Source organism: Daldinia vernicosa (genome assembly GCF_022497035.1).
Source record: "Daldinia vernicosa strain CBS 139.73 unplaced genomic scaffold F5Y00scaffold_5, whole genome shotgun sequence".
In the NCBI taxonomy this organism is placed as follows: Eukaryota; Fungi; Ascomycota; class Sordariomycetes; order Xylariales; family Hypoxylaceae; genus Daldinia; species Daldinia vernicosa.
The window spans coordinates 909,361-936,200 of NW_025953921.1; the positions used below are offsets into that span (position 1 = coordinate 909,361).

General features: G+C 46.5%; 13 protein-coding genes and 1 non-coding gene across 14 annotated transcripts; 7 read left to right on the forward strand and 7 right to left on the reverse strand.

Annotated features, from left to right (window-relative positions):
• Window positions 1-4: 4 nt before the first annotated feature.
• Window positions 5-2,748, reverse strand: F5Y00DRAFT_226571 (uncharacterized protein). The gene is made up of 2 exons (XM_048006356.1): window positions 115-2,748; window positions 5-62 (listed from the first exon to the last, which is right to left on the reverse strand). Exon 1 carries the CDS (start codon window positions 2,472-2,474, stop codon window positions 492-494), a length of 1,983 nt encoding a protein of 660 aa, XP_047868925.1. The 5' UTR covers window positions 2,475-2,748; the 3' UTR covers window positions 5-62; window positions 115-491.
• Window positions 2,749-3,165: 417 nt separating this feature from the next.
• F5Y00DRAFT_t19 lies at window positions 3,166-3,278 on the forward strand. The gene has a single exon. It is a non-coding gene; the product is annotated as a tRNA-Pro (tRNA).
• A 286-nt stretch (window positions 3,279-3,564) lies between these two features.
• F5Y00DRAFT_272544 (glycoside hydrolase family 27 protein) lies at window positions 3,565-5,054 on the reverse strand (the record flags this gene model as incomplete). Its single annotated transcript, XM_048012998.1, has 2 exons — window positions 3,565-4,420; window positions 4,483-5,054. The coding sequence occupies 2 exons, from the start codon at window positions 5,052-5,054 to the stop codon at window positions 3,565-3,567; spliced, it is 1,428 nt and encodes a 475-aa protein (XP_047868926.1).
• Window positions 5,055-7,447: 2,393 nt separating this feature from the next.
• F5Y00DRAFT_226573 (uncharacterized protein) lies at window positions 7,448-8,274 on the forward strand. The gene is made up of 2 exons (XM_048006357.1): window positions 7,448-7,845; window positions 7,916-8,274. The coding sequence occupies exons 1-2, from the start codon at window positions 7,531-7,533 to the stop codon at window positions 7,997-7,999; spliced, it is 399 nt and encodes a 132-aa protein (XP_047868927.1). The 5' UTR covers window positions 7,448-7,530; the 3' UTR covers window positions 8,000-8,274.
• A 1,023-nt stretch (window positions 8,275-9,297) lies between these two features.
• Window positions 9,298-10,245, forward strand: F5Y00DRAFT_258256 (S-adenosyl-L-methionine-dependent methyltransferase; the record flags this gene model as incomplete). The annotated part of the gene is made up of 1 exon (XM_048010675.1): window positions 9,298-10,245. One exon carries the CDS (start codon window positions 9,298-9,300, stop codon window positions 10,243-10,245), a length of 948 nt encoding a protein of 315 aa, XP_047868928.1.
• Window positions 10,246-10,435: 190 nt separating this feature from the next.
• On the reverse strand, window positions 10,436-11,888 carry F5Y00DRAFT_272545 (uncharacterized protein; the record flags this gene model as incomplete). Its single annotated transcript, XM_048012999.1, has 3 exons — window positions 10,436-11,126; window positions 11,196-11,836; window positions 11,883-11,888. The coding sequence occupies 3 exons, from the start codon at window positions 11,886-11,888 to the stop codon at window positions 10,436-10,438; spliced, it is 1,338 nt and encodes a 445-aa protein (XP_047868929.1).
• A 130-nt stretch (window positions 11,889-12,018) lies between these two features.
• On the forward strand, window positions 12,019-14,359 carry F5Y00DRAFT_272547 (uncharacterized protein; the record flags this gene model as incomplete). Its single annotated transcript, XM_048013000.1, has 4 exons — window positions 12,019-12,762; window positions 12,810-13,910; window positions 13,967-14,072; window positions 14,127-14,359. 4 exons carry the CDS (start codon window positions 12,019-12,021, stop codon window positions 14,207-14,209), a joined length of 2,034 nt encoding a protein of 677 aa, XP_047868930.1. The 3' UTR covers window positions 14,210-14,359.
• Window positions 14,360-14,582: 223 nt separating this feature from the next.
• Window positions 14,583-15,642, forward strand: F5Y00DRAFT_158669 (uncharacterized protein). Its single transcript, XM_048004659.1, has 3 exons — window positions 14,583-14,856; window positions 15,044-15,111; window positions 15,238-15,642. The coding sequence occupies exons 1-3, from the start codon at window positions 14,799-14,801 to the stop codon at window positions 15,556-15,558; spliced, it is 447 nt and encodes a 148-aa protein (XP_047868931.1). The 5' UTR covers window positions 14,583-14,798; the 3' UTR covers window positions 15,559-15,642.
• F5Y00DRAFT_272549 (uncharacterized protein) lies at window positions 15,643-17,882 on the reverse strand (the record flags this gene model as incomplete). The annotated part of the gene is made up of 5 exons (XM_048013001.1): window positions 15,643-16,235; window positions 16,284-16,471; window positions 16,535-16,572; window positions 16,720-17,011; window positions 17,118-17,882. 5 exons carry the CDS (start codon window positions 17,880-17,882, stop codon window positions 15,983-15,985), a joined length of 1,536 nt encoding a protein of 511 aa, XP_047868932.1. The 3' UTR covers window positions 15,643-15,982.
• Window positions 17,883-18,273: 391 nt separating this feature from the next.
• On the reverse strand, window positions 18,274-21,272 carry F5Y00DRAFT_226584 (P-loop containing nucleoside triphosphate hydrolase protein). The gene is made up of 2 exons (XM_048006358.1): window positions 20,950-21,272; window positions 18,274-20,901 (listed from the first exon to the last, which is right to left on the reverse strand). Exons 1-2 carry the CDS (start codon window positions 21,130-21,132, stop codon window positions 18,631-18,633), a joined length of 2,454 nt encoding a protein of 817 aa, XP_047868933.1. The 5' UTR covers window positions 21,133-21,272; the 3' UTR covers window positions 18,274-18,630.
• A 492-nt stretch (window positions 21,273-21,764) lies between these two features.
• On the forward strand, window positions 21,765-22,541 carry F5Y00DRAFT_258262 (synaptobrevin-domain-containing protein; the record flags this gene model as incomplete). The annotated part of the gene is made up of 2 exons (XM_048010676.1): window positions 21,765-21,802; window positions 21,863-22,541. 2 exons carry the CDS (start codon window positions 21,765-21,767, stop codon window positions 22,539-22,541), a joined length of 717 nt encoding a protein of 238 aa, XP_047868934.1.
• Window positions 22,542-22,803: 262 nt separating this feature from the next.
• F5Y00DRAFT_158743 (uncharacterized protein) lies at window positions 22,804-23,771 on the reverse strand. Its single transcript, XM_048004660.1, has 2 exons — window positions 23,532-23,771; window positions 22,804-23,468 (listed from the first exon to the last, which is right to left on the reverse strand). Exons 1-2 carry the CDS (start codon window positions 23,619-23,621, stop codon window positions 23,067-23,069), a joined length of 492 nt encoding a protein of 163 aa, XP_047868935.1. The 5' UTR covers window positions 23,622-23,771; the 3' UTR covers window positions 22,804-23,066.
• A 234-nt stretch (window positions 23,772-24,005) lies between these two features.
• Window positions 24,006-25,548, reverse strand: F5Y00DRAFT_226586 (NAD(P)-binding protein). The gene has a single exon (XM_048006359.1). It carries the CDS (start codon window positions 25,352-25,354, stop codon window positions 24,092-24,094), a length of 1,263 nt encoding a protein of 420 aa, XP_047868936.1. The 5' UTR covers window positions 25,355-25,548; the 3' UTR covers window positions 24,006-24,091.
• Window positions 25,549-25,661: 113 nt separating this feature from the next.
• Window positions 25,662-26,775, forward strand: F5Y00DRAFT_226587 (uncharacterized protein). The gene has a single exon (XM_048006360.1). The coding sequence runs from the start codon at window positions 25,792-25,794 to the stop codon at window positions 26,494-26,496; it is 705 nt and encodes a 234-aa protein (XP_047868937.1). The 5' UTR covers window positions 25,662-25,791; the 3' UTR covers window positions 26,497-26,775.
• Window positions 26,776-26,840: the final 65 nt, after the last annotated feature.

A 26,840-nucleotide genomic window follows, 5' to 3' on the forward strand; every position in this document is an offset into this window, starting at 1 on the left:
CTGATAGTTAAACTGAGTATTATTACTATTTGAATATAGATGTTTACTATTGCTCTCGACATCTACATACGTCAGCCTCTTGGTATATATGGACGACGTAATAAATATCCTAACCTAACTTAAAGAATTCTACATAAATATATGAGCATTCTATAAATACAGGGGTTTCGGCGACAATAGTAGGCCCTAGTAATAGCTGGTTATGTCAAAATAATAGCTACATCATTATATTAGGTACAGTAGTGTTTAGGTACTAGAGGCCGTAGCCTGTGGCAAATAGTTGCATGTACGATGCTACTGACCTAATGGGTATAACATACAGATCGACTCCTATCCCTTTCCCTACCATACGCCCGATATATTTCCTCATACGCCCGTTCCCAATGTGAGGTTCGCTTTCGAAATTTGACTTCAAAGAGAGGTTCAGTCGATAAACCAGATAATGCTCCTTTTTTTTTACCAAAACTCCGTGCCCAACCCGATCCGTTCCACTATACAAACACAGTCTCTATAATAAAATCACAGAACTCTTCAATACTCGGGACCTTACCGCCCGGAAGCAGCCGTGCCAGGCTCTTGTCTCGACTAAAGCTGCCTACGCCATCTTCGAGATATGCCTTCTCTGCGTCAGACAGTTCGCGTCTTTCGGATGCTCTCCATTTCCGTTCTGCTTCTATCTTGGCTTTTCGAAGGATTTCCTCGGTATTCTCAGCCTCCCATAAATTGCACTTGCTACATTCGCCACATTGTCGACCATCGCCCTCGGGCCTAAAATGTTGACAAAAATGCTGGTAGCCCTCGTTTGGAGTACCGATGTTTTTGCGACAGACATAGCACATCTTATAGCCACAGGGACAGGTCAGCTTGTTGCATCCAGCTGTCTTGACGAAGGAGGTGCTGCATCGGGGACAGACACGCTTGATCGCCATAGACATCGCCTGCTCCACTTGTGTGCGTAAGGCGACGAGAGACGACTCGTGGCAGACGTGAACATCCATCCACGCCTTCGAACATGACAAACAAGACGAACGTCGGCAGGTTGGATTCTGGCAGTTGAATTTTAACCCGCGACGGCGACGCTGGTACCTTATAACGGCCGCTCCTAAATGCTGAGACACGTAATCCCGAAACGAAGGATTCAAGCACAAAATGGCAAAGGCTAACGCTAATATGAGGATGGGAAATAAAAGGGGAGATATAATTAAGCAAATGAAGATGATGATAAAGTTTGGAATATTGCTGACACGGATCCTGGGTCTAGACATGCTGGCTGGCATATATAGATCGTCGACTTCGGCGTAGGTGCAAAAGGGACATCGGACTAGAGGTAAGCCACTAGACAAAAGTCCATGCTCCGCTAGTCGTTGTTCAAGTTTGCGTATAATCTCATCTCCATTTTTCTCCCCTTGCATAGCTCGATGGATGTGCTCGGGCGATACGCAGCTGTCGCACTCTACCGACGCCACAGCAGGACATCGAAGAGCACCTGTTTCCTTTTCGATGCTACGTTGCCATCCCTGCCCAAAAACCGCCTCGGTAATGGAATGGCGAACGCAGTTAAAGCAAACTACATGCCCTTCGGCAGTGCAGGTGGTAATCTCTTCAAAAATCACATCCGAATAGCAGCAACTGCACTCAAACATGGCTTCGTGGGCTTCGGCGTCCTCTGTAAGTAGGGAAACGGCCATGGCGCGGTCCCTTTCCTCTCTCAATAGTTGCTCGCGTTCTTTTAATGGCATTATCAACTCTTCAAACAGTTCCCTATCCAATTCGGCACTACCGGTTGCCTTTAAAGTCGGAACCATCGACCCATCGTCCGCGGATTTCCATATGATAAGGGGATGCGTTTCGGCCTCGGCAGAAGTCACAGGCTTGCGACGAAAGAAGAAGGAAGATAGAGTGAACTTCCACGTCTTGGAAGAGAGATCCACGAGGGTCTGTCGCGCGTCGAGATACGAGTAGTTGAACTCGGAAAGGACTGCGTCAATCGAGGATCTAGATAATAGACCCTTAAACTCTTGCGCGGCTAAAGTACGCACTGCATTTTTGTATTCCACCGTTCTAAACGCCTCGGTTCGCGAGACTGGAGCGTTCGAGCCCGAGCCGGTATGCTCGCTAGCTCTCCGCCGCCCCTTAACGAACTCACCAGGGTTCTTCAACAGCTTATCCGTGATGATGAATAATCGCGACTCTTCGGAAAAGGATGCAAGCATCTCCCTAAAGACTTCGACTTGGATATCGGGAAAGAGGGCTGCGAGCCTTTCGAGGTTCTGGTTTAGGTCGAGCACATCTGGCGGCGGTTGGCTAGCGGGCTGGATTTGCGACTCGTCGGAGAGGTACTCAGGAGAAGAGGAAGTAGGGTTTCGGGGGCGCGACGGGGAGACATCAGGAGAACGTTGGAATTGCTTGGACCTGCTTGATATAAAGGAACCCCTCCGCCCTGATGAGGCGCCGAGTAAACTCGAAAGAAACATTTTACGTCGAGCCAAACGAAACAATGTCGAGCGAGTCAAGCATCGTCGTTTATGGTACCTAGTAGTTAAGCGTCGAGTCTCGACTAGATTTATAAAGAAAAAAAATATGACAAGGGGGGGGGCTTGCTATATGTAGTATCAGAGGTATGGATTGGGAAATTTGTTGTTCACGGACTCAAAAGATCAACGAAGGCGCATACCTAATATATGTAAAGTAGAAATATAGACGCCAAAAAGAAAGGCAGCTGACTAGAAGAAATGGTCTGAAAGTGGTTTGAAAGTGGTGCAACTTGCAACTTTAAAAAAAGAAGTCACGTTAGGTAAACGCAAATGCAAGTGCAAGCGCAAGTGCAAGTACAAATGACAAGTACGAATGACAAAGACCAAGGAGAAATACATACATTTTATTACGTATGGCCTCAATCTTGGAGAAGTCCACCTTCCAAGGATTGCGCTTGCCTAGGTACCTACATATGTACATATGTACCTAGAACCCCTAGAACCAGGGCCAGAGTCCCCTTGCAAAAGGGTCGGATGTTACCCCGTATTAAGGCTACCATATTAAGTTAGTTGCACAGACGACTTTACGCAACTCAACTGAACTTGCGAATCTAGATGGACCCACAGTACCTCTTTTCAAATATAAACACCAACAAAAAATTCAAATTCCATCCAATCATAACAAACGCACGGCTCAATGGTCCAGTGGTAAGATACTCGCTTCGGGTTAGCTATCTCTATTCCCCGGTCTCTTTACGAGATTGAAAATGTGAGTGGTCCCGGGTTCGAATCCCGGTTGAGCCCGTTCCTTTTTGCGTGATTCACGTATTGATGTATTAGTTTTAATACGGGACAATTTTTGTGAATTTTTCTGCCTTGAAATCGTTCTCTGAGGTGGAAGTATCGTATCGTAAATTGTAAGTATTTTACGGAACGAACATATGTACATCAACTTGTATACATCAACTTGGAGACCTCCAAATCTCCAAATTTGTTTGGTGAGATCTGATTGGTTCGGTCAAATCTCCTCAGAGGTACTGTATGTACGTGTAATATGCCTTAGTTACGTAATTGTACGACTTCCCCCAACCTATGATTGAGTGAGCTTGTATAAAACGCTTTGTCCTTCCCCAAGCTGCAAGGTCAAACTCGAGCTCTCAGCCCCTAAATCCTTATTGGCCCATACATCATGGACCTCAAACTCCCCACTAATCCCGAGATCATCCCATGATACCCTAATCGTCTGCACGCCGGATAACGATGTCCCAAAGCCTCCTTGGCCCTCGTCCGGGCCGTAGTTAGCGATTATCACCACGGCGGCCCCTGACTCGTCTGGCCCAGCGATCCACGCCTGTAACTGTTGAGAGCTGGGGAGGCCAGTTCCCGGGTTACGGGGCTGCATCGGGTGGTGGGAGGTAAAGTCACCAATTGCGATAGCGTCTGCATCTGCCAATAGATTGAGTCCAAAGGCATCAAGGTTAGTTAAATCAGAGCCGATGATAAGGTTGGCACCGGCTCCGAGCCAGTGTGTCATGATAGTCTGGCGCTCGTCATCCGTCACGCCTGACACCGAGGCAGGGTTGCCTACGAACAGGTTATCCATGTCAGGGTATATGGTTAGAGTTGTATTATATAGCATCACGGTGGTGATGTACTGTCGGTAGTTGTCGATGGCCCGCTGGACAACTTCCCAAGAGACAAATGTAGACTCCCCACAGTTGTTGATGTCCTGGTCGGTGCGCATAGAGTCAGCATTCGTCTCCCAGATGTCGAAATACTCCTGTGAACGATCCAGCTTCCACGAAATATCTAGACGTATCTCCCGTCCCGACTGTGCAATAGCTTCGTGGTACGCAACGACCTCGCCACTCAAGTCAGGAGGCAGGTTTACGTTGTTTGACGGTGATCCTGGCGTTACAAAGTCAAGCTTGATGAAGTCGACACCCCTTTTACAAACGTCTTAGCTTCAGGTAATTAGGTAGGTTTTGTTTTCGATATAGAAACTTACCAAGAAGCGAATTGGTTCACAACAGAATTATGCCATTCTTGAACGGCCGGTTGAGAGTAATCAAAATTGCAACGAGATAAGCCGTTATCGCCGGAGCACACCGAGCCAATAGTGACACTCGTCCCAAAGATAGTTTTCGCCTCGTCGGCGATGAATGCCCCGGGCACGACGTATACGCCGAGGAGTAACCCTTCAGCGTGTAGGTGGCTAGCTAAGCTCGGAATATCAAATATGGACGAATCATAAATGATACGTCCAAACTCATCGCCATTGCTACCTACGGACCATCCAGAGTCGAGACTGCAATATACATATCCGGCGCCTTTAAGTGCAGTGGTTTTTGCGAGTACGTCACATTGACTTATCACTCCAGTCTGGTTAAATGAAAAGCCCGGTGTTGTATTGGGGTTGTCCTGTATACCGAAAGAGTTCCATCCCCTAGGTGAACTCGTGAAGCCATTAGGAGTTGTTTCGATCTGAACGACATGCAAGGCCGGCTCAGATACCGCTAAAGCAATCACACCTGTTAAAGTGCCACTCGCGGCTACTAAAATAGAGCGTCGGGGTATCATGATAAATTAGGATAGTGAGTAAAGCTCGACGTTGTCTGGATAATAATGTCAGTATTCTAGATGAGACATCAAGGACAAAGAACATGTATGTATATACGAACCGTGGGCTCTTCAGATAGGTTAGAGTTCCTCGCGGAACAACGAAGCTATTTCCATGTTATTTGGTTCCACCTCGTGACAAATAAGTCGCTGTTTAAAACCCGTGTCTCTTAGTCCCATGATAGCCTATGAGCCATCATCGGGTAAACGGCAATGGGTTATATCCGGGACACGGAAGGGCGGAACGGAGTAATGTGATACATCTCATAATAGGTTTGATCTTGCGAGGCTCACGGTTATGATGGCGGTCAGCGGTAAGGGTCTATCGCCAGCAACGGCCCCCCTTTTAGCTGCCGTCAGCTTCTGACTAATATTTACGGACAAGTTGTGGATTCAATGTAACGGTGCGAGTAAGCTATGAGCTAGATTGTATGAGGTAGAAGACAACTTTTTATCAACATATGTTGTAATTCCACGCGAAAGCGCAAGTATCGATACGAGGCTCTAAAGTTTTAACTTCTGAAATCATGCAATTCATTAGTTACGTTGTAACTCTGGCGGGCAGATTGATTTCAAGTTACCCTCCCATTATACTAGCCAGTATAAAATATATATTTGGTGCATGTAGCATTATGTCTCATAGGAGACTATAGGCTTAGGTACTACAGATACGAACTGGATGGTTACACACATAAAGACTTTGATAGGAAAGTCAGTTAGAACGTTGCCTTGTGCGACTGTTACATTTTAGACGTAGCACAAAACAATAGATAAATAAGCGTCTACAACTAAATCTCATTAGGTGAAGTCACATTTAGATATATGCATGAGACTAGCAGTCTCAATACAGGCTATAACTCTTCCCCTTACAGCCTGAGACCATGACTGGCTTACATCTTGTCTCCATTGGGTTGTGGCGACCGCTTGCTATCTCTCAAACAGAAGCGGGTTACAAGCGCCATACTTGCAGTTGCTGTTAACAACTGCCTGTTTTGATATACGGATCCGTATATGTCAAACAAAAGCCATGTAAACGAGCTTGTAGCGGACTACCAGGACCCCGGGTGAAATGCTCCTATAATAAATTCTAACTGGGCATTTAATAGCGTAAGTGTGGTCAGCATATGTCCGAATCCACTAGGTAATTCGCTTAATTTTCCGGGTCATCGGTGTTATACTACGGTGAGGAGGGTGGGTGAATTGATACTTCATGGAGGCTCAATTCGTAATCTATATCTATATCCTATAAGCGCTTCCAGCCTGCCGTTTTATTCCCGGTTGAGCTGAGCTGAGCTGAGCTGCAGTAGTCTCGCGGGTGTTACCACACTAGATCTCCTGGGATAGCGACTACTAGACGGGTGAGGACTAATACATAGAAAAATCGGGAAGTAGTCGGTATTTTAAGTGATAGATACCAGCATGTATGATTCCAAATAGCCTTCAAGTCAACCAAATGCGTGTTATTAGAGACGATCAAGGATGAGTTGTGACTATGTCGCAAAAGGCGACGCCGCTAGTTGCGAGTACGCAACCAGGGCTTATGTGTGACAGACTATTATGTAGGTAGGTAAGTACCTACGTGTACTCAAAACGCCAAAGAGGCAAATTGTATATGGCAAAACAAGTTACAAAATGAAACAGTAAAATAAGTATAGTTATATTGTAGTGGTTATATAATTATTAGCTGATAATGATAAGGGGCTCTTAGAGCTGATTTAGGTACTTTAAGTGAAGGCCAGCTACTCACTACACGTCTTCCCCCACCGCCTAACCTTGAGCTCAATCATAGGTAGGTACGTGAAACAAGATCGAGTACCTTTGCTTCTGAATTAATTTCTTCCTTTCCGTTCTGAATGTACTTATAAGGTATACAGTAGATGATACTTCTACGAGTCCTTACTGATCTACAATCCTATCTTCACCGCCACAACATATGGTCCGGCTTTAACACCTTTGAATGCCACAGATGATATATTGAACATGATGCAGATGTGGTATGGTAGCATTGCTGGGACTATTGGATAGTGTGATTTGGCTAAGAGTAAGATATACGTACCTGGTGAGGAATAGCTAAAATTTTCAAGTTATTACGAATACTATAGGAGCCTGTTATTAAAAATAACCTCACGCTAGAAGCGTTGTCGTGGAACATGAGATGGTATTGGATGATCTATTTCCCTTTTGAAATACTAGCGGTAATCAAATCTCTACGATACCGTGGGCTTATGGCAGTATAATCGGTTGTAAATGGACTGATCCTAATAGTCTCCACCCATATCATCTTATACATATATACTTCTCAAATTTTCAGGGGCCGTGAAATCATTAAAATAGTGTATATATAAAGATTCACCCGTCCTTCTATCATCCAAGTAGTAGACAAAAATAACCCTCAGAATCTTCCATACATACCTACCTTGCTATCCAAACCATCACCATGCGTTTTTCTCTTCTCGCTCTCCCCTTTGCCACTCAGGCTTTCGTGGCGGCATTGGCAACTCCTGAGCAGCCTGGCAATATTGCGGAGCGAGATGCTGCTGTAGGAGAAATCGAGTCGCGCGACAATGGGTTCCAGATCAACTACTATACAGACGGCGGTTGCGCCTCTTACCTCGCTGCTGTCTTCCCGTCCACCGACGGTAGCTGCTATGACTACTCATACAGTGGCGACAATAGCGCCAACATCGCTAATTGTGATGCTCCGGGGGGCTATACCTGCTACTGTAACTTCTACGCCCAGTCAGGCTGTCAGGTAAAGACTGGAAACCTGATCTATATTAGATTAAATATTGCTATGAATAAAAACTCTAACGGCTTTACAGGGTGCTTCGCAGACTATTGGGTACGGCAACTGTGCCTCGAACTATGGTCATGGCTTCCTCTCCATGCAATGTTACTATGCTTAAGAGCTAGGGTAGTATAGCAGTTGGGATGTCGATTCTCTGCAGGAATAGTCTAGATGGAGTACTGGTCAGGGGCTTACGGACACTCTTTCAAATGACGGTACCTGACCATGGTATTTATGCACGGCGCCGCTCATTTAAAAAGAAAAGCAACGAGAGGGATTGCTATGTTATTATATATTGCTATCTTAGTAATTGAACCCAAATCGGAAGGATACTCTCAGCTCGGTCAACCACTACATTGGCTCTTCAAATGCCTTAAGAGAATAATAATATAGCAAACATAACCTTTTTTATTTACTTCTCTCGGACACTGTCAGATATACTGTAAGAGCATAGAAACTATTACGAAATTACCTTTTAGTGGTACAGTAGTATCTTCGACAGATACCGTTCCGCTTGGAAATTCTGATATAGCTTTCCTCTGACCTAATACAGTTTATCTACCTAGATATATTGACAGAATTATCCGGTGGCTTTTATAATGCCTATAAGCGCGTCTTAAAGCGTGCCTATGCATACTGTATTACGGCATAAAGTAGCATATCATGCCTCCATTCTCATGAGCCCCTTTCCAATTATCGAAATTAACTGAAGGGGGGGCCTTTTGGCTTATTGGCTTAGGCAAGCCTTAGAGGAGACTACTGCAAGCCCCTATAAAGTCACGCCTAACCACATCAACCTATGAGATTTTATCATCGAGGATCACCCGCCAGTTACTAATCATAAGCCCCCAGATATGTATAGAAACTGCTTTATAAGAATTTATTTTAATGAATTGCCAGCGAGCAAACAAGAACGCTTTGTGTTTTAATCGGATAGATAATTTAAAATAATAATTTAGGAGCCTACCTGAGGTTGGGTCAGGCCAGGTTCACAACCCAGGCCAAGCTATCAGCTTGCCTTCTAAAGACACCGGGATGTTCAGGTATGTATTAAAATAGGTTTTATTATTTTGGAGTTCTTGAACTGGCGACGTACTCCGAGGATGACGTGGACGCACGGCATGGCTTATCTATCCCTCTCTCCCGGTGCAATGCCGTCTCCAACTCAAGGACGCCAGGGTAACAGATACATTGCGATACCAGATATGGAGTGTCGTATTCAATTCGTTTAATCCTCTGCTACGTACTACGTGGGGCAATTCAAGTATAAGAGGAGGCAATCCTTCAGAAGACGGTCTCAAATTTAAGTCGATTAATGAGCCTGACCATCACCGGCACGAATATTAGAGTGAAATATTTTCCAAGAGTCCCATCCAAATATTTCCATAACGTTTATACCTCCCGTATTATTCCGCCATGGCTTCTACTTTAGTTTCAATGCCTAGCACAAACACTACAGTCAAACAGTATGCCTTTGCTGCTCGCCAAGGTACCGACTGGTCATACTATCTAGCCCACCGCCCAGCCTATCCGCAATCTTTCTTCGAGCGCATCTATAGCTACCACGCCCAAAAATCCGGGGCAGCTTGGTCTGTAGCTCATGATATTGGAGCTGGTTGTGGAGTCGTCTCTGCAGTCCTTGCTAGTCGCTTCGACAGCGTCATAGTCTCAGACCCTAATGACGGATATACTAAGCTCGCCCGAGAATACTTACTTGAGAAGACATCGTTCCCCGAGTCTAAATTCAAGTTCCTTCAAGAAACTGCCGAGGAAAGCTCAGTTGGATCGGGTACTGTCGATCTGATTGCCGCGTGCGAGTGTATTCATTGGACTACACCGGACGTTGCTATCGGGGAATTCGGGAGGCAGCTCGGAGCTGGTGGGACGCTTGCGATCACATACTATACTCGCCCGCTTATTGAGGGAAATGAGCGGGCTGCAAGAGCCTGGAAGGCTGTCTGGGATGCTTTTCCGAAGAAAGTTCAACGATACGGGATAGGTGAAAACCCTTATAAAATAGGTAATACTGCACTTGAAAGCTTAGAGTTTCCCGAGGAAAATTGGGAGGCCATAAAGAGGATATATATCAATTCTCAGGGGACCGTGGACAGTTTCATGCTGGATGACAGAATAATTGAAAGTAGGGTCAAGGAAAGTGAGGAGAAGGTGTGGGTAGAAGAAGATGATGATTGGTGTGATGTGTGTGATATCGAGTGGCTTAAAGGCTATGTCGCCACATGGGAACCGCGCCTCCAAGAGTCCGAAATACAAGATATTTGGGATGAGTTGGAGGCTGCTTTGGAAGGGAAACCAGTTAAGACCAGGACACCGATTGTGATGATTTTAGCCACAAAGAGAGGCTAAATGCCAGCTCTTAGGCAACCGCGTGAAGAGGTAAATGGCTGCAAATATTTGCAAACTAGGTATAAAATACGTAAATACGCAGTAGTCTAAGGACTGGACAAGATAACATATATAAAATAGACACTTTCACTAATATCAAGGATACCACCTTGGCCTCGCTTCTCTCAATCCCCTTATCATTTTGAGTCTCTTAACTCTTCTCTCCACTTGTTTGAACGTCCTTCCTTGCAGAGGGAGACAACCTTAGCCCAATAGTAAGAATCCATAGAATTATTAGCTGGGATACTTTCGGTAGTGCGGTATCTCTAATAAGCTTTTCGAACTCCTCGTGGCTTGTATGCGACTTGATTACAGTTATGCTTCGGTCCACTTCATCATGTTTCTGGCCCGGGGGGTTGTCTAGGTTGGCTGATGTTTTGACTCTGCCATTGAGAGACGACGGTTCTCGGCTTGTAGATTCTGAGTGTTGGTCCATGGCCGGCGATGGTATTTCTAATTTAGGGGCTGATGTAGATTGTCTTGTTATAGGCTCTCTTAGAGAAAGTAACGCCGATGAGACTCTTTTAAGATCCTGTAATTCTACAGACTCTGAAGAACCCAAGCTGCATGTAATGGGCGGTAGATCGTAGTTGAATTGGTTATCCTCTTGTTCGTCGCCTGGCTCTGCTGCCTCCAAGATCTCGTAAGACAAGTTGGCGCCCGAAGAATTCTTGGGAACTTGAACGAGTTTTGCGTTCTTTTTGTCCATTTCGGAAGGTATATTTTTAGCCAGTTCATCAAGGGGATATTGGAAGAGGTTCTTTCTACCACCAAAATCTACCATCGTCGTCGCGAACTGAGGCTTGACGGGAAACTTGAATTTTTTAAATGCGTGCGTCACCCTGTGTCGTAGATGTGTAGCTACTCCTTCGAGACAACCGCTAACTTGGACCCGCATAAAGAATGGCTACCCATCATGCTCGAATGCGAATGCCGTATGAAACGTATTGTCGTATCTTAGCTGACTATCTAGATTGCTTTCAAGAAGACGCCATTCGAGAATCGTCGGTCTTGCCAATTTGTTAGGCGTCGACGAACTTGAGAACTTCCATTGGCTCCGGTGTATATATTGCTTCATCGAATCTCGCCCGACACCACCAGCTCCAAAAATACCACCGACTTCCACGTGAGGATTAAAAGAGTGTTTCGTGATCTTGGAAGCTGAATCCAGCTCTCCGTAAAGGTTCTTCGGGCCATGCTCAATTATATGAACAGTGATTTTGGCCGATGAATTACCATAACGTTGTAGGTCTTCGTCTTCTTCGTCCAAGGTCAGTGAGACAATTGCGTTTTTAAGGCGACAGTCTAGCGGCTCAGTAAAGCTCAAGTCCAGGTAGATTATGCCACCCGGATTCTTTTCCGGGGTTAAAACACCCCATCGCGACTCTCTGAATAGAAACTTGCACGCAACTTCCACATCTCCAATTTTCCCTTTACCAAGGTAATGAGACGAGCCCTCTAGACGCTCAAAGCGTCCAAAATCATATTTTCCAAATCTCCGACCGGATTGGAGACGCTCGGTCCATGATAGTGCGAGACCGCTATATACTGGCTGTACAGGTGCATGAGTGAGAAGTGATTAACGCGCGGGGTCTTACCACCATCCTTAAATGGTATTTCCTCTAAATTAAGAGTAGGTCCCTCCTAAGACATTTGTTGTGTCTTATTAACCTATACTGTTCTAAGTGGATTATTTGTGTATTATTATGTTGCTTTCCTTCTGGAAAGAGCATCATGAAAGGATTTACCCCTTATATCGAGGAGCTACCACGAGGAGATCCTAAAACAGACCCGCAGCTTTCCAGTCCCTTTCTAGGGATATACAATGATCAAAAGAAAGCCAAGAAGATGCAAATCATGTCGCGAGGAAAGCATACCGCTGATACTGGACCCCGACACCGCGCATATCCTTTCGAAGATCCTGCCCGCGCTGGCTCCGGAAAAGGGGTTTCCTTAGGAAGTTCCGCAGCCTATGATTTTGATAACCCAGGAGTGATATCCCCTAAAAGAGAGGTCAATAGTTGTTGGAATCCGTGTCACGATGCTGACGACGTTACGGTCCATCTCAGGATGTCTGTGCAGGAGGATCTGGACGACAGCCTAGAAGAATTTTGCCGTCTACAGAGGCTAGGCGATTTTATCTCTGCGAGACGGTTCTTCATGGAAATCCTACAGGATTACATATATAAACCTATAATACGCATGGAATATGCTGAGATGCTACTCGAGCAAGGCGACTATAATGCCCTCTCTGCGGTTGACGGCAGTACTGTATGCTACGCAGAAGACAATGATGGAGATAACAGTCATGGACGCTTGCTTAGATCTTATTGGAAGCTAATGCAGGTTCTTATCGCTTGCCATAAGCCTGGTAATGTGTCGCATGACTACAATGCTATTATGAATGAAACTTTCTTTAATCTCGATATTATAAGGCATGTCATAACTACAGAAAAGAGAGAGATAACTTCAACTGAGGTGAGTACGCCTTCAATTCACTCATTTGCGTACTGCTAAGTAATTAGATCAAAATGCTTGCAATGGCGAATCGTCTTGCCCTTTACCAAGAGCGCCTGGACGGATTATTCTCTTCACAGTTCTACAGAAGCTTATACCTAATTCTTCTTAGGCACGGGAGTATTTGGGATCTTTATGATATCTCTGTAGCTAGGATGACGAACCCAAATCTTGATGTCAGTCAAGATTGGATCGACGACCCATCTCCCCGAAAGCGCATCCAGACTCTCATCAAGGACTGGTCAAGTGCAATTAAAGGATATGATACGTCAACGACACTCGCACTTCTTAGTATTCTTGGGTCATATATACAGGACAGATCGACAGACTTCGATGAGGAAGATAGTGAGTTCATCGAGTACGTAATTGATCAGTCTACGCTTCTTGCAATCTCAGTCATGGAAAACGACCCCGATAGCATGAGAAGTCGTCCTTTCGTGAAGTGGATGCTGGCAAAATCTTATAGTAAGAACACTGGACAGCTTCACCTCCAATTAGGATGCCTTCGTTCATCGCCCGGAACTATGTTTCATGGCAAAGGTTATGTACTGCCTGGATATGTCCCACTGAAAATCGAGAATCCGGGTTGGAAGGTAGATCAGGCGGCGCCCGATATCGAAGCGTCAGTAAAAATGGCAATCAAAACATCGCACATTCTCGGCGACTATCAAACAGAAGTAACAGCTCATCAATTACTTATCATATTCTCCGCAAACCCAGCCCAACAATTTGAAGAGCTTGGTAACATACAGAAGAAAACACAAGGAGACATCTTGAATTATGCGAAAACACTAATTTCAAAATATCTGATTTGCGATACCGAAGCTTCAAGAAACGACCTCAAAAAGGAGATCTCGGAACTACTTTCTATTCCATTATTGCATACTTACATAGGACATCTACAAGGCTGGGCTCTTTGGATGCTACAGCATGCCCTAGAAAGCGACGAATCAGGGGCTAAGAGAGCCTTGCATGAGGCCGACATAATGTTTGATGGACTCGACGGTGTGAATCGAGAATTGATCGATCAAAAGTTTTATACGAAGCACCGTCTTTCTCCAAAGAACACAAAGCTGCGAACACCCAGCTTCTACGAAGTAGAATCCCAGGTAAGGAAGAACGGCTCAGATTCGATGGAATGAGTTACTGGTCTAACACCTCAAAGGCTATAGTTAAACGGCCTAATGCTAGCATGTCAAAGGAGACTGCAGGAATGGGCTCAGAAAAGGCAAACATCGGGCCAAAGACGGATTGGAGAGAGGTCATTCACAGTAAGTATTAATCATATAACTACACATTGTTAATATATGCTAATACTGGATTAGAACCAATTATGACAATGGAGAGCACGGAGGATTTGGGTGAATATGGGACGAAGGTTCAAACACCCACCCTTCAATTTGAATAGACACATTTCAGATTTCTCATATGAGGTACTATCCCCAAAGCTTCCGTTCAATAGATATACGATAGTGTTGTATGTAGCCTTATGATTTGTATTCTCCCCAATTTTCCGTTTGCAACGAACTCCCAATTATTACCTTGATATAGATAGAGGCTGTTTGTCAGCCACATAGAAGACTCTAGCCATGCAGAAGAAGCCACATCAATCCAAACACACAGTGCGGTAACAAGGCGCCATACATTGCCCGCCATGGAAATACTCGGGATCCTAGCGCTAGAATTAGGTTGCCCCAACCCTGTACCCGTCCCCAATGAGGAAGGTATGAAGTAATACTCCACACTGTCCTTACCCACCCCCGGACTCAGCTCGCATGACGCCCCATTCGTTCACCAACTTTCCTGCAACCTTACGATCCATATGTACATGCATGCGCTTCTACCTGCTAAGCCTCCTACCTTAGTAGTCTTCCTTTATATATCTACCTAATACACAATACAACACTCCTCACTATTTATTCCAATATTTCTTTACTGTTATTTCCCTTCCACGTACGAAAAAAAAAAAAAGAGAAGAAACCGAAAATCAGATCAACATGTGTACCCCGGACCTGTTCCTCGGCCTTCTGGCCATCCTATTCCCCCCTCTGCCGGGTACGTCATCCCCCAATGCCAATGAGTCTTGCCCCCCCTCCCTCACACACGAGCACTCGTTATTCGTCTGCCTTGCGTGGATAGGCAATCCATCTCACGACGACCACGAACAGCCATCGATTATTGCGATTTAAACGCCGATTGCATTTTAGAATCCAATAGCTAACCACGAAATAATTATTAATAGTCTGGGTCAAAACCGGTCTCTGCTCCGCCGACTCCATCATCAACATCCTGCTATGTATGCTAGGCTTCGTAAGTCCCACCATACCCCACGACCCACGATATCCATCATCCCCATGCATACGCTATCCGCATCAATCCTAATCCCAATCCCAATCCCCGTCTCAACCTCAATTATATTCTAACTATATCCCACAGCTCCCCGGCCTCATACACGCCTGGTACATAATCGCCAAATTCCCCGAATCGTACGAGTACGAAGTCGTGCCGCAGGACAGCGAGCCCGGCCACGTCACCTACGTCTTTGTTCAGGAGCCCCAGCCCCAAGCCCGTCCTCAGGCCCAGCCCAAGTCTGCCTCTGACCCGCACCCCAACTACGGCGCTACCAACAACAACAACAACCACAACGACTCTTCTTCGTCTGCTGGTCCCTCCGACGGTCACCACTACGAGGGCCACTCCCCGCCTACCTATAACGAGGCCGTCCAGGGCGACCACAAGATCCAGACCCAGGACTAGATGTCCTACGTGTTGCCTACCGCGCTGATCAAACGGCCGCGATGGTGCTTGTGGATGGACCGGCATCCCGGGAGGTTCTAGATTCTACCTAAGGCTACTCTCTCAAAAACCCAGCTAGAATATCTCCAGGAAGACTTCATACATACAGCGGGACTCACTACGGATCAGATGGGAGAAGGATATGTTTTTCTTAGTCTAGGAGTTGGAGGCAGGACTGGCTTCGGACTGAGCAATGTTTCGCGTTATACCTCGTTTCGACCATTCGACGAGGTTTCTCGGGGTTCGTCGAGATTTCCTCTCTGGTGGTATGTAATACAGCAATATTGTAAAAGAATAATTAATATATCGTAGTTCAACGAGATATATCATGATAGTTAACAATATATTCCGTCTACAAGTACTACTCAATAAACAAGAAACCTCTTTATATCCATCTATCCCCGTCATCGTCATCGTCGTCATCATCGCTCCTAGCATTGCCCGACATGTCTCTACTTTTCTTCCTTCTGCCGTGGTACACGCAGATGCCCGTGCCGCCGGATGCGTGCCTCTTGTTGGTCGGGCACATGGGGCTGTTGGGCAGATGCTCCGGCATGTCAAACTCGAAAGAGCCGTGTGTCACGGTTTCGTATCGGTTTAGAGCCACCGGCACCTCCCACCACTCCTTGCCCGAGCCACTCTTCCTCTTATTATCTCTCTCCTGCCTGTCCCCGTCCCGGTCCTACCCAGTATTACGCTCGGGAGCAGGAGGGGAAAGAGGTGCAGGGCAGCGAGAAGGCCTGGGCTCGCTTTTACTATTCCTGCCGGTTTCGTGGCGAGGCGTTGGTGTCGAGATGTCGAAGAAGAAGGACTGTGGTTGACAAGCGTGGTAACCGCTCCCGCGTAGGGGTGGTGTCTGTATGCGAGTTGCCTCCTGAATTTTCAAGTAAGCGAATCAATCGAGTATCGATACGAATATTATAGTCGTCAGACTTACACCGCCAGGGAACTCGGCGCAGAATGTATGCGTCGGTTCTATATATATAAATCTGTTAGTTAGTCCGTCTCTTACTTGCCTAATTAATCCTTTCGTTTCCATTCCCCTTATCTGTTCTTCTATGTACAAATTGGGATCTTCTTAAAAATTATAGGGGTCTTAGATAGATAGGTAGATATACTCACCGATATAGGAAACCGGGCTCGTGACAGGCGTCCGGCCCCGGAGCACGTCGAGGATGGAGCTTGAGGCGCTCACGTCGGAGCCGGCATAAGCTTCGCGGTGCCAGGGGCTCTTTCCGAAGAGCTTGAAAGAACGCCGCCCCTTGCTCTCCTTGCGTAGCAGTGATGCCGCGCGGCCCATAAGCGGTACAGGCGAATGAGTCTGGCCGTGGCCTAAGGGCTGTGCTTGTACGTCCGGCACCGAATTTGCCGTGTAATCGTGTGCATCATTATCGCTGTATACCTTCTTGATTTTCTACATTAATCATGTGATATCCTTGTTAGTGCCCTGGCATACATACATACTTGATAATGAGGGACAGGGGGTTATATAGAAACTTAAATACGGTCCCTCGACTTACTGGCCTACGGTCCGGGAAAAGCCTTGAGAAGAACGATTTCCTGGGCTTGGCGTCGGGCATAGTTGCAGCTAAATTGAGGATAGACGAGACCGAAGCTCCCGGCGTGCTTGTCAGTTGGCTTGCGGGAGTTGCAAGGGGAGTAGCGGAGTCCGAGTCGGCACTTATTATTGTAAGCGGTGAGCTTTGTATCGGTCTGGCTGGCCCGGAAAATGAGATGGCGTCTTCGCTACCTTGGAACCCTTGGGGCGATCTCTGTAAAGATTGGACGTGGGCTTCTTCTGTTAGATACGGGCTGGGTCGTGGTGATTGCGGCGTTCGATTAAGCGGGAACATAGACTTGCTGCTCTCGCTGCTCGCGCCATGACGGGTGAACGATAGCCCCTGAAATGACTGGTTATGGCTGTCCTCGCTGGGAAGGGGGCTAGGTATAGGCTGGGAAATCCTTGGTATATGATCCCATAGACCGCCGGATGAATTCTCCAACCCATCTTGAGTGTCCCAGCCGGAACTACTCTTGCCAGAGCGCTTTCGCCATTTGAAGTGCTTCATGACCTTTCCAGGGCTCTCGGCGACTTCGCGCTCGGCCCAGTAACCGGCTGGAAACCAGACCCATTCACAGCCTTCCCTGGCCGGCCGCGGCGGATCGATATACGTGGTATTCGGGGTGACCGGCGCGCTCTTGTACGATTCCCTCACAATCTGCCGTCCGGCGGGGTGCATAGTTGGCACCGAAGACGATGGCAGCCTGCTCGTTGGTCCGTCCATACCGGAGATGCTGGGAGGTCGCTAGCGACTGGTAGTACTCCGGTGAGACCATTCCGATGACGAGCTTCTATCCTCAGCGCTGCCTCCCATAGCGAGGAACCGGCGCATTTTTAAGGGGTAGGGATGGGGGTGGATAATAATTATTAGGTCTTGCCACTTTGAAAGGTTGATTTTATGCGAGGGTGACAAAAGATCCATTGTTGATATAGGAATTTCGATCATGTAGAATGCGGCTTATAGGTAAGATTATACCAAGGCCGATATGGCTTGGTTAGGTAGACAGATAGGAATATTGACACGTTGAAGTCGGTAAAGGTCCTTTACGCAATATCCACCACACTTCCAACGGTGTGGCATATGCCTAGGGTTGCCTTTCTTTACAAAGCACTTGCCTTGCCTTTTCTATGTCGAAAGATCTTTCTTCTTCCAATTATGAATAGTTAGTATATACATGCATACATACATGTGTATGCGCTTTCCTCCTTACTCTAATTACATGTTAGGTGCCTTAGTACCTGTATATTTAGGTAGATACTTCAGTCTTACATATACCTACGTAAGGCATCTAGCATGTACTAATATATTCTTAGTCGTTGTCCTATTTTTGGTATGTATATACCTAGCCTATAGGAGGGCTATATGTGATTGGAGTTATCCTGTAGACTTAGTCCTCACTAGTCGCCATATTGTACACTATGTTACATCCCTGGATATACATGTACGACACCTCTATCTAATTTATGCCCGTCTAAGCTCTTCGGGCGGCCTCATTCTTTTTAGTGTGCGGCTCTAGCCGAGTGATGGGCTCCAGTTCATCGGGGCTATCATATAAGGGTTCTTCATGTCCTTCCTCATTCCATTCGCCAGGTATTTCATGCCCGGGTCCATCGATCGAGGCATCTCCACCAAGAACTCTTTCTTTCTTGCGCTCCGATTTACTAGCTTGCTGGCGAATCTTTTCTAATCTCGCTCTACGCTTAGCAGTGTCAACGCTGACCTTAGCCAGATGAGCATCGATCCGAGCCTCTACTAATTCTTTCACGTGAAAGGCAAGGTTCTGGCTTCGAAAGACGCCAGAATACCGATAGCTAAGCCAGAGGTAGAGTGTTATCGTCTTGTGAAGACTTTCTAGTCGTCGCAGATTTTCTGGTGAGTTACCAGTCGCCTCCTCGACCGTGTCAAGAAGTTCCAGGTCGATCCCTGGGATATCGAGTAGCTCACCTCCTTCCATATTAGAAACACACCTCGCGAAAGCTTGCAGTATTTCAACGCCAGACTTATCAGCTAGATAGACCGGCGCATTTAAGAAGACGCATCGATCATAAACCGACATGGGATAAGGTTGGATATAATCAGAAACCGCTAGCATTTCTTTTAGGCCGCACATGTGAAATCTCGGAGAAACTCGGGCGATATCTCGCAAGCGGGATATTATATAGCTGAATGGAGTATTAGGCGGGAAGTAGGATGAAAATCGTTCGATGACCGACGGTGGTGGTTGTATGCCAGCCGACAGTATAGGTTCCGGCTCGCGAGAAAATGCCTTCTTTACGATAGAAAGGTCGGCCTTTTCTAGAGTCGTCACCAACCCAGGCTGGCCAGTTTTGGGCGGTGGGGTTCCAATTGTCTCTTCTCCATTTGCATCCGTCGTCGATTCCGATTGGGTTGCTTGGCGTGCCGTTCTGTAGCGGCCAGCTCTACCTCCTATCTGCTTGATTTCGGACACTGATATTTGCCGGTAGCTGGTTTTCGTACGTTTGTGTGTTTGCTCAAAAATGATCCGTTTAATTTCTAAATTGAGACCCATGCCAATAGCGTCACTGGCGACGAGAAAATCGTAATCGTTATCAGGATCATTAAAAAGTGCGGCCTGCTGAGCACGAATTTCGGGTGGCAATGATCCGTAGACCATAGCACATCGGCGACCCGTAGTCTTCTCGATCTGATTCTTTATAGCGTGGATGGCAACTCGGGAGAATGTGATGACCGCATCCCCCTTTTCAAGGTTTGAGTAGTTGTCCAGGCTCGTATCCATGGTCTTTAGCGGGCTGAGTCTGTTATACCGCGTTACAATGCATTCGTCGCCGATGGTAGCGCATAGAGACTGAATTAATTCCACAGCACGCTCCTCTCCACAGAGATGGACTTCCTTGGCTTGTACACCTAGGACCGCTTGAGTCCACGCCCATCCTCTTTCGGCATCTCCAATCATTTGGATCTCATCAATGACTGCAACGTCCACTGGCAAATTAAGAGGGGTCATCTCAACGGTACAGCTTCTAAAATAATTGTCTTGGTCCTCAGGAATACGCTGCTCTTCACCGGTAATCAAGGCACATGTCTTGCCCTTAGCATTGAAGCGAGTATATACCTCATGTGCTAATAGCCGAAGAGGGCCTGCATAGATACCGGACTTGGAGTTTTCAAGTGCCTTTAGGGCATTGTAGGTTTTCCCAGAGTTCGTCGGACCGACGTGAAGATGAATTGTGCGTTGCATAGCCCGTGTAGCAGGGAACCATTCGTAAGGAAACCGAAAATCCGCAATCTTCTTATGCGTAGCGGCGATATTCTTGGGAAATCTTGAGCGCATAAGAAAGTTTTGGAAGCCATAGGTCAACTCGTCAGTAAGCCCAACAATATCATTTTCAACGAAAGCATTGCGCAAGCCCCAGAACAAGGGGTTCTCGGTCTTTGAGATAGCATTCTTCTCGCTCGCAAGATCGCAAGCCCTTTCAATCGAGTTCCTAAACAACTTTACCTCGCGGTCGAAGTCGAGCTTGGAGTTGAGACCGAATGACTTGTACTCCTCCTGCTTGCCTCCCCAAGAATTTGAAGTATTCATCAACAGATCATATCTACCAAGAGTTAGGTTTCGGAATATGCCATAGGTCTTCGTCGCTTCTCTTTGCGACTGTTTGGATTTCTTGGAACCATCGGAACCATCTTCGCCTAATTTATTCAAACGGGATTGAGCTTCTTGATATCTTGGATTAATAAACGGTGCACCCTGCTTCAAATGCTGTAAATTATTAATATTTATAATTGGATAGTCTTATGGTCTTCTTACCCGAGCTTTGGCATAGGGATTTGGCTTCCCCTTTTTTTGGACGCGAGCCAGGGGACCAAATGTTGTAAAGGTATGTCTATACGAGGGGACATTTCCAACTAAGACATTTCTAAAGGCATATCTATGATATGCGTGAGCCGCATAGCTTGAACTAGCCGGTCCAGTCCTGAGAGGGAAGTGCATTTCGCATATAAGGAGTAAGAAAGAGATCTGGAATCATATTAGATTAGATCCCTTTGCATTTAAAAAAATTTGGCTTGCCATCAACCTTGAAGCTAACGAAGCATTCGATGGGAGGCAAATCATAGACTTCGCACCCTAAGAAACTTCAGCGATGGTGGGCACTGATAAGAGGTAGGTACATAAATTTTTCTTATCGATAAATCCGTAGTTTATCTAAGAGATGCTTAGTACGACTTGAGTTACGTACAGCGCACGCACGGAGTACAAATGGTACTTGCCTATTGTGATATACTGGTTCTTAAGCTCGGTCTTCTATTGGCTACATACACTAGTGTATCACTTAATGCATTCCCCATCATCATTAATGGATCTTCAGTTTACCTAAGAAGCCTAAGAAGGTAGCCTCACCCCAATCGCCCAGCCGCCTGAACTTGCTGACTTAACTCTCGTCAATCCTATTGCCAATCCTATCCCCCTACCTTTGAAAGTCCCTCCCTCCTAGATATTCCTCTCCTAAGTTACTGGATACTGGATAGTTAACTAGTCAAGAGTGAAACTCACGAATACTATCAAAAGTCTCGAGCGATCAGCTACATTCTACATAGATTGTGTGTCTCAATACATCATTCACGATGGCGTCCTCCTCGACACCTCAAACTCCACTTCTCTAGTACGTCCCGATCCATCTTATCCGTCAAAAGGAGCCAATGAGCGTAGCTAACAGGCGCAGTTCGTGCATCGCGCACCACACCACGATCCTAGCCGAATGCACGACTTCGGCATCGTCGCAAACCTCGTCGCTCGCCTCCCTTATCCTCCCCAAGATCAACCATGACGCTCCTCAGAAGCTCACGTACACGCATGGCTCGCACCACATCCACTACATATCGGAAGCGCCCTCGGCGCACCCGGACAATCGGTCGGCCGGCGGGTTGACGTTCCTCGTGATCGCGGAGTCGTCACTGGGCCGGCGCGTGCCCTTCGGCTTCCTATTCGAGATTCGCAAGCGCTTCTTCGACGAGTTCTCCGCGGAGACGGCCGACTTCGCCGACATGCCTAACTATGGCGCGGGAAGCTTTAATGCTGAGCTCAAGAATCTGATGGTCGAGTTCGGCACCACGAGCGGTGGCCGCGACGACGCCATCACCAATGTCCAACGCGAGATTGATGACGTCCGTGGCATCATGACCCGCAACATCGAGGGTCTACTCGAGAGAGGCGAGCGCATCGACTTACTTGTTGATAAGACGGACCGCCTAGGTGGCAGCGCGCGAGAGTTCAGAGTGCGCAGCCGCGGTCTCAAGAGGCAGATGTGGTGGAAGAACGTCAAGTTAATGGCGCTACTCGTAGTAGTGCTCCTCTTGATCATCGCCGCGATCGTGATCGCGGTCAAGAATGCTACGGGATGAGGCGGAAGTACAACATCATACATGTACACGTTCTTTTAAAGTTAAGAGATATCCATGCGCGGGCTAAGGAAGAGAGCGTGGAAAGCTTCCTAATTTGTTGTATTTTTAACGGCGTTTTTTTTCTAGGCTGACAAGATAAGGAAGATGTAGTCTTTGCTAATACCAAGGCTCATGAATAGGTGGAAAAAAGGACAATCTGCCTTGTTCTTTTTGTCGGCGTCGGTACTCGAGCCGGAGGGATTGCTTTAGGATACCAAGTGTATTCTCGTTTGTAGCTATGTACATACAACTCTGTATCTTTAACAAGCAGGTTTAACAAGCATAATGGTTCAAGCAGCTGCAAGTGAGCTTTTAGCTTCTGTGAATATAGCCAAGTCTGCAGCAAGCAGATTGCGTCTTATAATATAATAAGAATAGTTCCTTTTGACAAGCTTAAAGATTGTTAAGAGTACTCAGCCACTTATATTAGCCAAAACATTGGTTACCGACGCCCGCCCCTACCCATCTACCCATGGAAAGCATCTCTTATAACCTAGAAGAAATAGATCCATCGGCTCCCCGCTGTGTTTCCGGATAGGCGTATCCATGCGCAACGGGGCTAGTTACTTCCGCCGCGTCAAATACGAATGGCGACCTCTGTAATCTCTCGCTGAAGAAAACAGGATGCAGACTCGAAGCGTCCATTTTCCTAGTCGTAAGAGTCGAAGGGTATAGTGTCGGTGCTGAGATACCTTGTGGCATGTGATCAGGAAGTGGTAACGGCTGAACCGCCGGGACCGGAACCGGAGTCGGCATCGGCATTGAAATCGGCTCTTGAGAGTACGACGATTGAGATGGTGAGTTTAGAGATAAGGCATTTGGGCATATATTGTCGGGTTCATGAGGTGGTACTTGAGTCGATAACTGATTTGTTCTTACGTTGGGCGGCTGAACGTAAAAGTTAGTAAACAAAATTAAGGACGAAGCCATAGCTGTGAAATCGAAACTAACCCGAGGTTGTTGTCCTATGTCGTCATTCTCACGTGGGGATAAAGCAGGGTGCTTTAAGCCGAAGACTTGAGATACCGAGTGCCGCAACATTACGTCCCGTTCGATTGAAGGAATAAATTGAATTAGAAATTGGTATACATTTACCTGCTACGATGCTGATTTCCCGAGGGTAGCAATTGATATTGCCCTACGGTGGAACTCTAGTTAATCCGTTGCGTCTTATGGAAATGCATACCTACCTGCCTAATGTATACTCGGTACGTCGAACTCATGCAATGATGATGCATCGATAAGCTATTAAATTCGGGGCCATTGCAGGCGGACTGGCATCTGTGTCGTATTAGGCTGGATCTACTAGACTAATGCAGTTTAATCCTTTAGATATGCACCCCGGAAGTTGCTATGTATATAAGTCGTTGGAAAAATATGCAACTTTTAGTAATGAGATACTTTAGTATTCAATATATCTTTCTCGGTTCATTGAGACTATTTCCTCGTGAGTTGCACAAGAGAATTAGAGCCAGGATACTTAATATTAAACTGTCTATTAGGAAGTCTATTCACGACGAAGTCTTCTTACCCTTCCGTCGCGATGTTTTCTTTTCGGCCTCTTTCCCCTTTTTGATCGTGTTTATTAACGAATCGATCTCCTCGGCTTTTTCTGCTTCCTTTTTCTCCTGCTCTTTTAACTCTTGCTTTTTCTTTTCCAAGACTCTTAGCGCTGCCTGTTCCTTCTCAGTCTTCTCAATAAGTTTGTCGCTGGCTTCCCATAACTTTTTCGCTACCTCTTCATCCTTTACCTCCATCCTCGCAAAGTCAACCTCGCTGCATTCCTTAATAAACTTGCCACCCGGTCCCATCCCTAGCCTTGGATCCATAACAGCATGAAGAATAGACTGGGCACCCATTTCCGGGCTCTTCAAAAGAAACCAGGGTACCACGTAAGAGAATACATAGACCGCAAGTCCCCAGAGTGAACCCCGTGTTATCCATCGCAGCATTCCAGGAGTACGCGTAAAGCCAGGGTCGACAAAGATGACTCGTGAGTTCATTGGAAGTTCGTCCGGTCGCTTGTACGCATCGAGGTGTTTTTGATATGCTTGTCCAAATACCATTAACGCCAACTTGCTTCGGGCGTACGCTTTTCCTGGGGTCCATTCCTTCTTCACGAGCGCACTGTTCAGCGTCGGAGACCGAATGTAAGAAGAACATGTCGGAATGATTATTCGTACGTCGCGATCGAAGGGTTGGGCTCGGAGAGCCGGACTTAATATTCCTAATAGATGGAAGTTGGCGAGATAATTGACCATCCACATCTCTTCAATTCCTTCCTCCGTCTCCGTACGTTTGCCCCCTGGCGGTGTAATAGTGGCAGCACATAGAATGAGCATATCCAACCGACGGGGCGGTGCGTTATCAATCCATTTGGTAGCAAATTTACGAATACTATGTAGAGAAGAAAGGTCGACCTGCTCCGCATATATCATTTGGTTATTCGTTCGTTGGCGTAGCTCCCCGATATAATCCGCGAGAAAGGGGTTCGACGGCGGTAGGTGGGTGAGAAGCACAATTTGGGCTCCTCGTTCAGCTAAGCCCCGTGTTACAGCAGCGCCTATTCCTGATGTTCCGCCAGTTATCATGACCACCCGGCCGTGCATTTTGCGTTCTGCCACGCTCACGGTTCCGCTGGAGTATCGCTTCAGAAGGTATAGGAATCCGGTAACGGCTCCGATTTGGAATAAGGTCCATGGGTCGCGCGCCCAACCGGGAATCCAAGCCGGGGGGCCATTAATGAGGACATCGTATAAGAATGGAATTGGCATGATAATCGGGTAGAAGCAATTGAAATTCTAGGGGAAATTTCAAGAGGAAGTCGTTGCTGGAAGGTCTAGCTGACGGGAAGCATCCATTTCTAAGCAATACGTGAATAGCGTGTACCGTGTACCTATGTACAATACAGGGGCTGTGTCGACAACTTTTTTTTTTCTGTCCTTTAGATCCCTGCCACTAAAAAAGCACCGACAGGGGTTGATAGATCGGAAATGCAAGGCTGAAAGTGCCGAGACGAGTCCCACTTCTATATCTTAGATAACCACATGATCCCTGCACTTTGAATTTCGCCTCATTACAGGTACCTTCCAGCCTTTTCGACTTCCCAATTTTCACTATTCTTTCTCTTCTTCACGCACAACGTAAAAGGTTACGGTTACCAGAAAATCCAGGTTTTTATCCAGATGAATGTATTTCATTAATTATCAAAATGCCGTCCGATGAGTGGAGTGATCCAGAATATGACGTCCCTCTTCAAGACAAGCGACCTTTTGGATCAGGACTAAAGCGAAAACGGGTCGTTTTCGTCCCTGCTTCTTCAGGCAACCTCAACACTACAGAAGAGAACACACCCGCGAAACCCTCTAAATCTGTAGCTGATTTATATCTGAGTATTGTATTGCCTAAGGAAAAGGAGGTTAACCAATCAACCTCAAAAGAGGATTCAGATGTTGCTACAACCTCCCGAGTCTGTGAAATCTGTCGGTTACCCTTGGAGGAACCCCTGGAAGAGGGCCTCGACTCCGATGGGAAAGCAAAGACGAGCTCTCGGCCACACGAAGCGTCGATAGCACATCAGGTATGCCTGGCTCATTCGCATCCGCCTTCGGCGCTAGACCGGTCGCGAATGGGGTTGAATATCCTTCAGTCTCAAGGCTGGGATCCGGACTCACGAAAGGGACTAGGCGTTGAACAACAAGGTGTACAATATCCTATCAAAGTAAAGCCAAAGAACGATACCCTAGGAATAGGAGTCCAAGTGCCGAAGAACCTACCACCCAAGAAGGAGAAGGCGAAGACTTATGATGCCAAAAAGGTGCGGAAGATGGTCATGGAGGATAAGAAACGGCATGAAAAACTCCGGCGGCAACTCTACAGCAATTCGGAGGTGGAGAAATACCTGGGGACTGGATAAACCACACCGCATGTCTTTGGTCACATGTTATATATGAGACTATTTAATCATATGAGATACCCCTTTTCCAGACTGCCAATAGATTCAAGTCTGATTATTCTATAGTTAATATTATTAGAACAACATAACTTAAATGGCTGGGCTATATCAACCGTGGCTTGACTTATTAATTCATATCTCCATGAACTAAAGATAAAGAACCCTGATAACGACCTAATGTGTCACGCTATGTATGACATCCCGCAACTCTAAACTTCTCAGACAGCTAGAGTTTAGCCGCTACGGTGAATGTTATCCTAGATACCTACCTAGGTACATAGGTAATCTCACGTATATAGATACCT

What these genes read in the sequence shown, in the direction of transcription:
- F5Y00DRAFT_226571 (XM_048006356.1), bottom strand. Translation starts at nt 2,474, where the DNA reads ATGTTTCTTTCGAGTTTACTCGGCGCCTCATCAGGGCGGAGGGGTTCC.
- F5Y00DRAFT_226573 (XM_048006357.1), top strand. Translation starts at nt 7,531, where the DNA reads ATGCGTTTTTCTCTTCTCGCTCTCCCCTTTGCCACTCAGGCTTTCGTG. An exon ending in ACGCCCAGTCAGGCTGTCAG is followed by an intron (nt 7,846 to 7,915) that starts GTAAAGACTGGA and finishes ACGGCTTTACAG; the next exon opens with GGTGCTTCGCAGACTATTGG.
- F5Y00DRAFT_158669 (XM_048004659.1), top strand. Translation starts at nt 14,799, where the DNA reads ATGTGTACCCCGGACCTGTTCCTCGGCCTTCTGGCCATCCTATTCCCC. An exon ending in CCTATTCCCCCCTCTGCCGG is followed by an intron (nt 14,857 to 15,043) that starts GTACGTCATCCC and finishes AATTATTAATAG; the next exon opens with TCTGGGTCAAAACCGGTCTC. An exon ending in TGCTATGTATGCTAGGCTTC is followed by an intron (nt 15,112 to 15,237) that starts GTAAGTCCCACC and finishes TATATCCCACAG; the next exon opens with CTCCCCGGCCTCATACACGC.
- F5Y00DRAFT_226584 (XM_048006358.1), bottom strand. Translation starts at nt 21,132, where the DNA reads ATGCACTTCCCTCTCAGGACTGGACCGGCTAGTTCAAGCTATGCGGCT. An exon ending in ATCCCTATGCCAAAGCTCGG is followed by an intron (nt 20,902 to 20,949) that starts GTAAGAAGACCA and finishes AATAATTTACAG; the next exon opens with CATTTGAAGCAGGGTGCACC.
- F5Y00DRAFT_158743 (XM_048004660.1), bottom strand. Translation starts at nt 23,621, where the DNA reads ATGTTGCGGCACTCGGTATCTCAAGTCTTCGGCTTAAAGCACCCTGCT. An exon ending in ACATAGGACAACAACCTCGG is followed by an intron (nt 23,469 to 23,531) that starts GTTAGTTTCGAT and finishes TTTTACGTTCAG; the next exon opens with CCGCCCAACGTAAGAACAAA.
- F5Y00DRAFT_226586 (XM_048006359.1), bottom strand. Translation starts at nt 25,354, where the DNA reads ATGCCAATTCCATTCTTATACGATGTCCTCATTAATGGCCCCCCGGCT.
- F5Y00DRAFT_226587 (XM_048006360.1), top strand. Translation starts at nt 25,792, where the DNA reads ATGCCGTCCGATGAGTGGAGTGATCCAGAATATGACGTCCCTCTTCAA.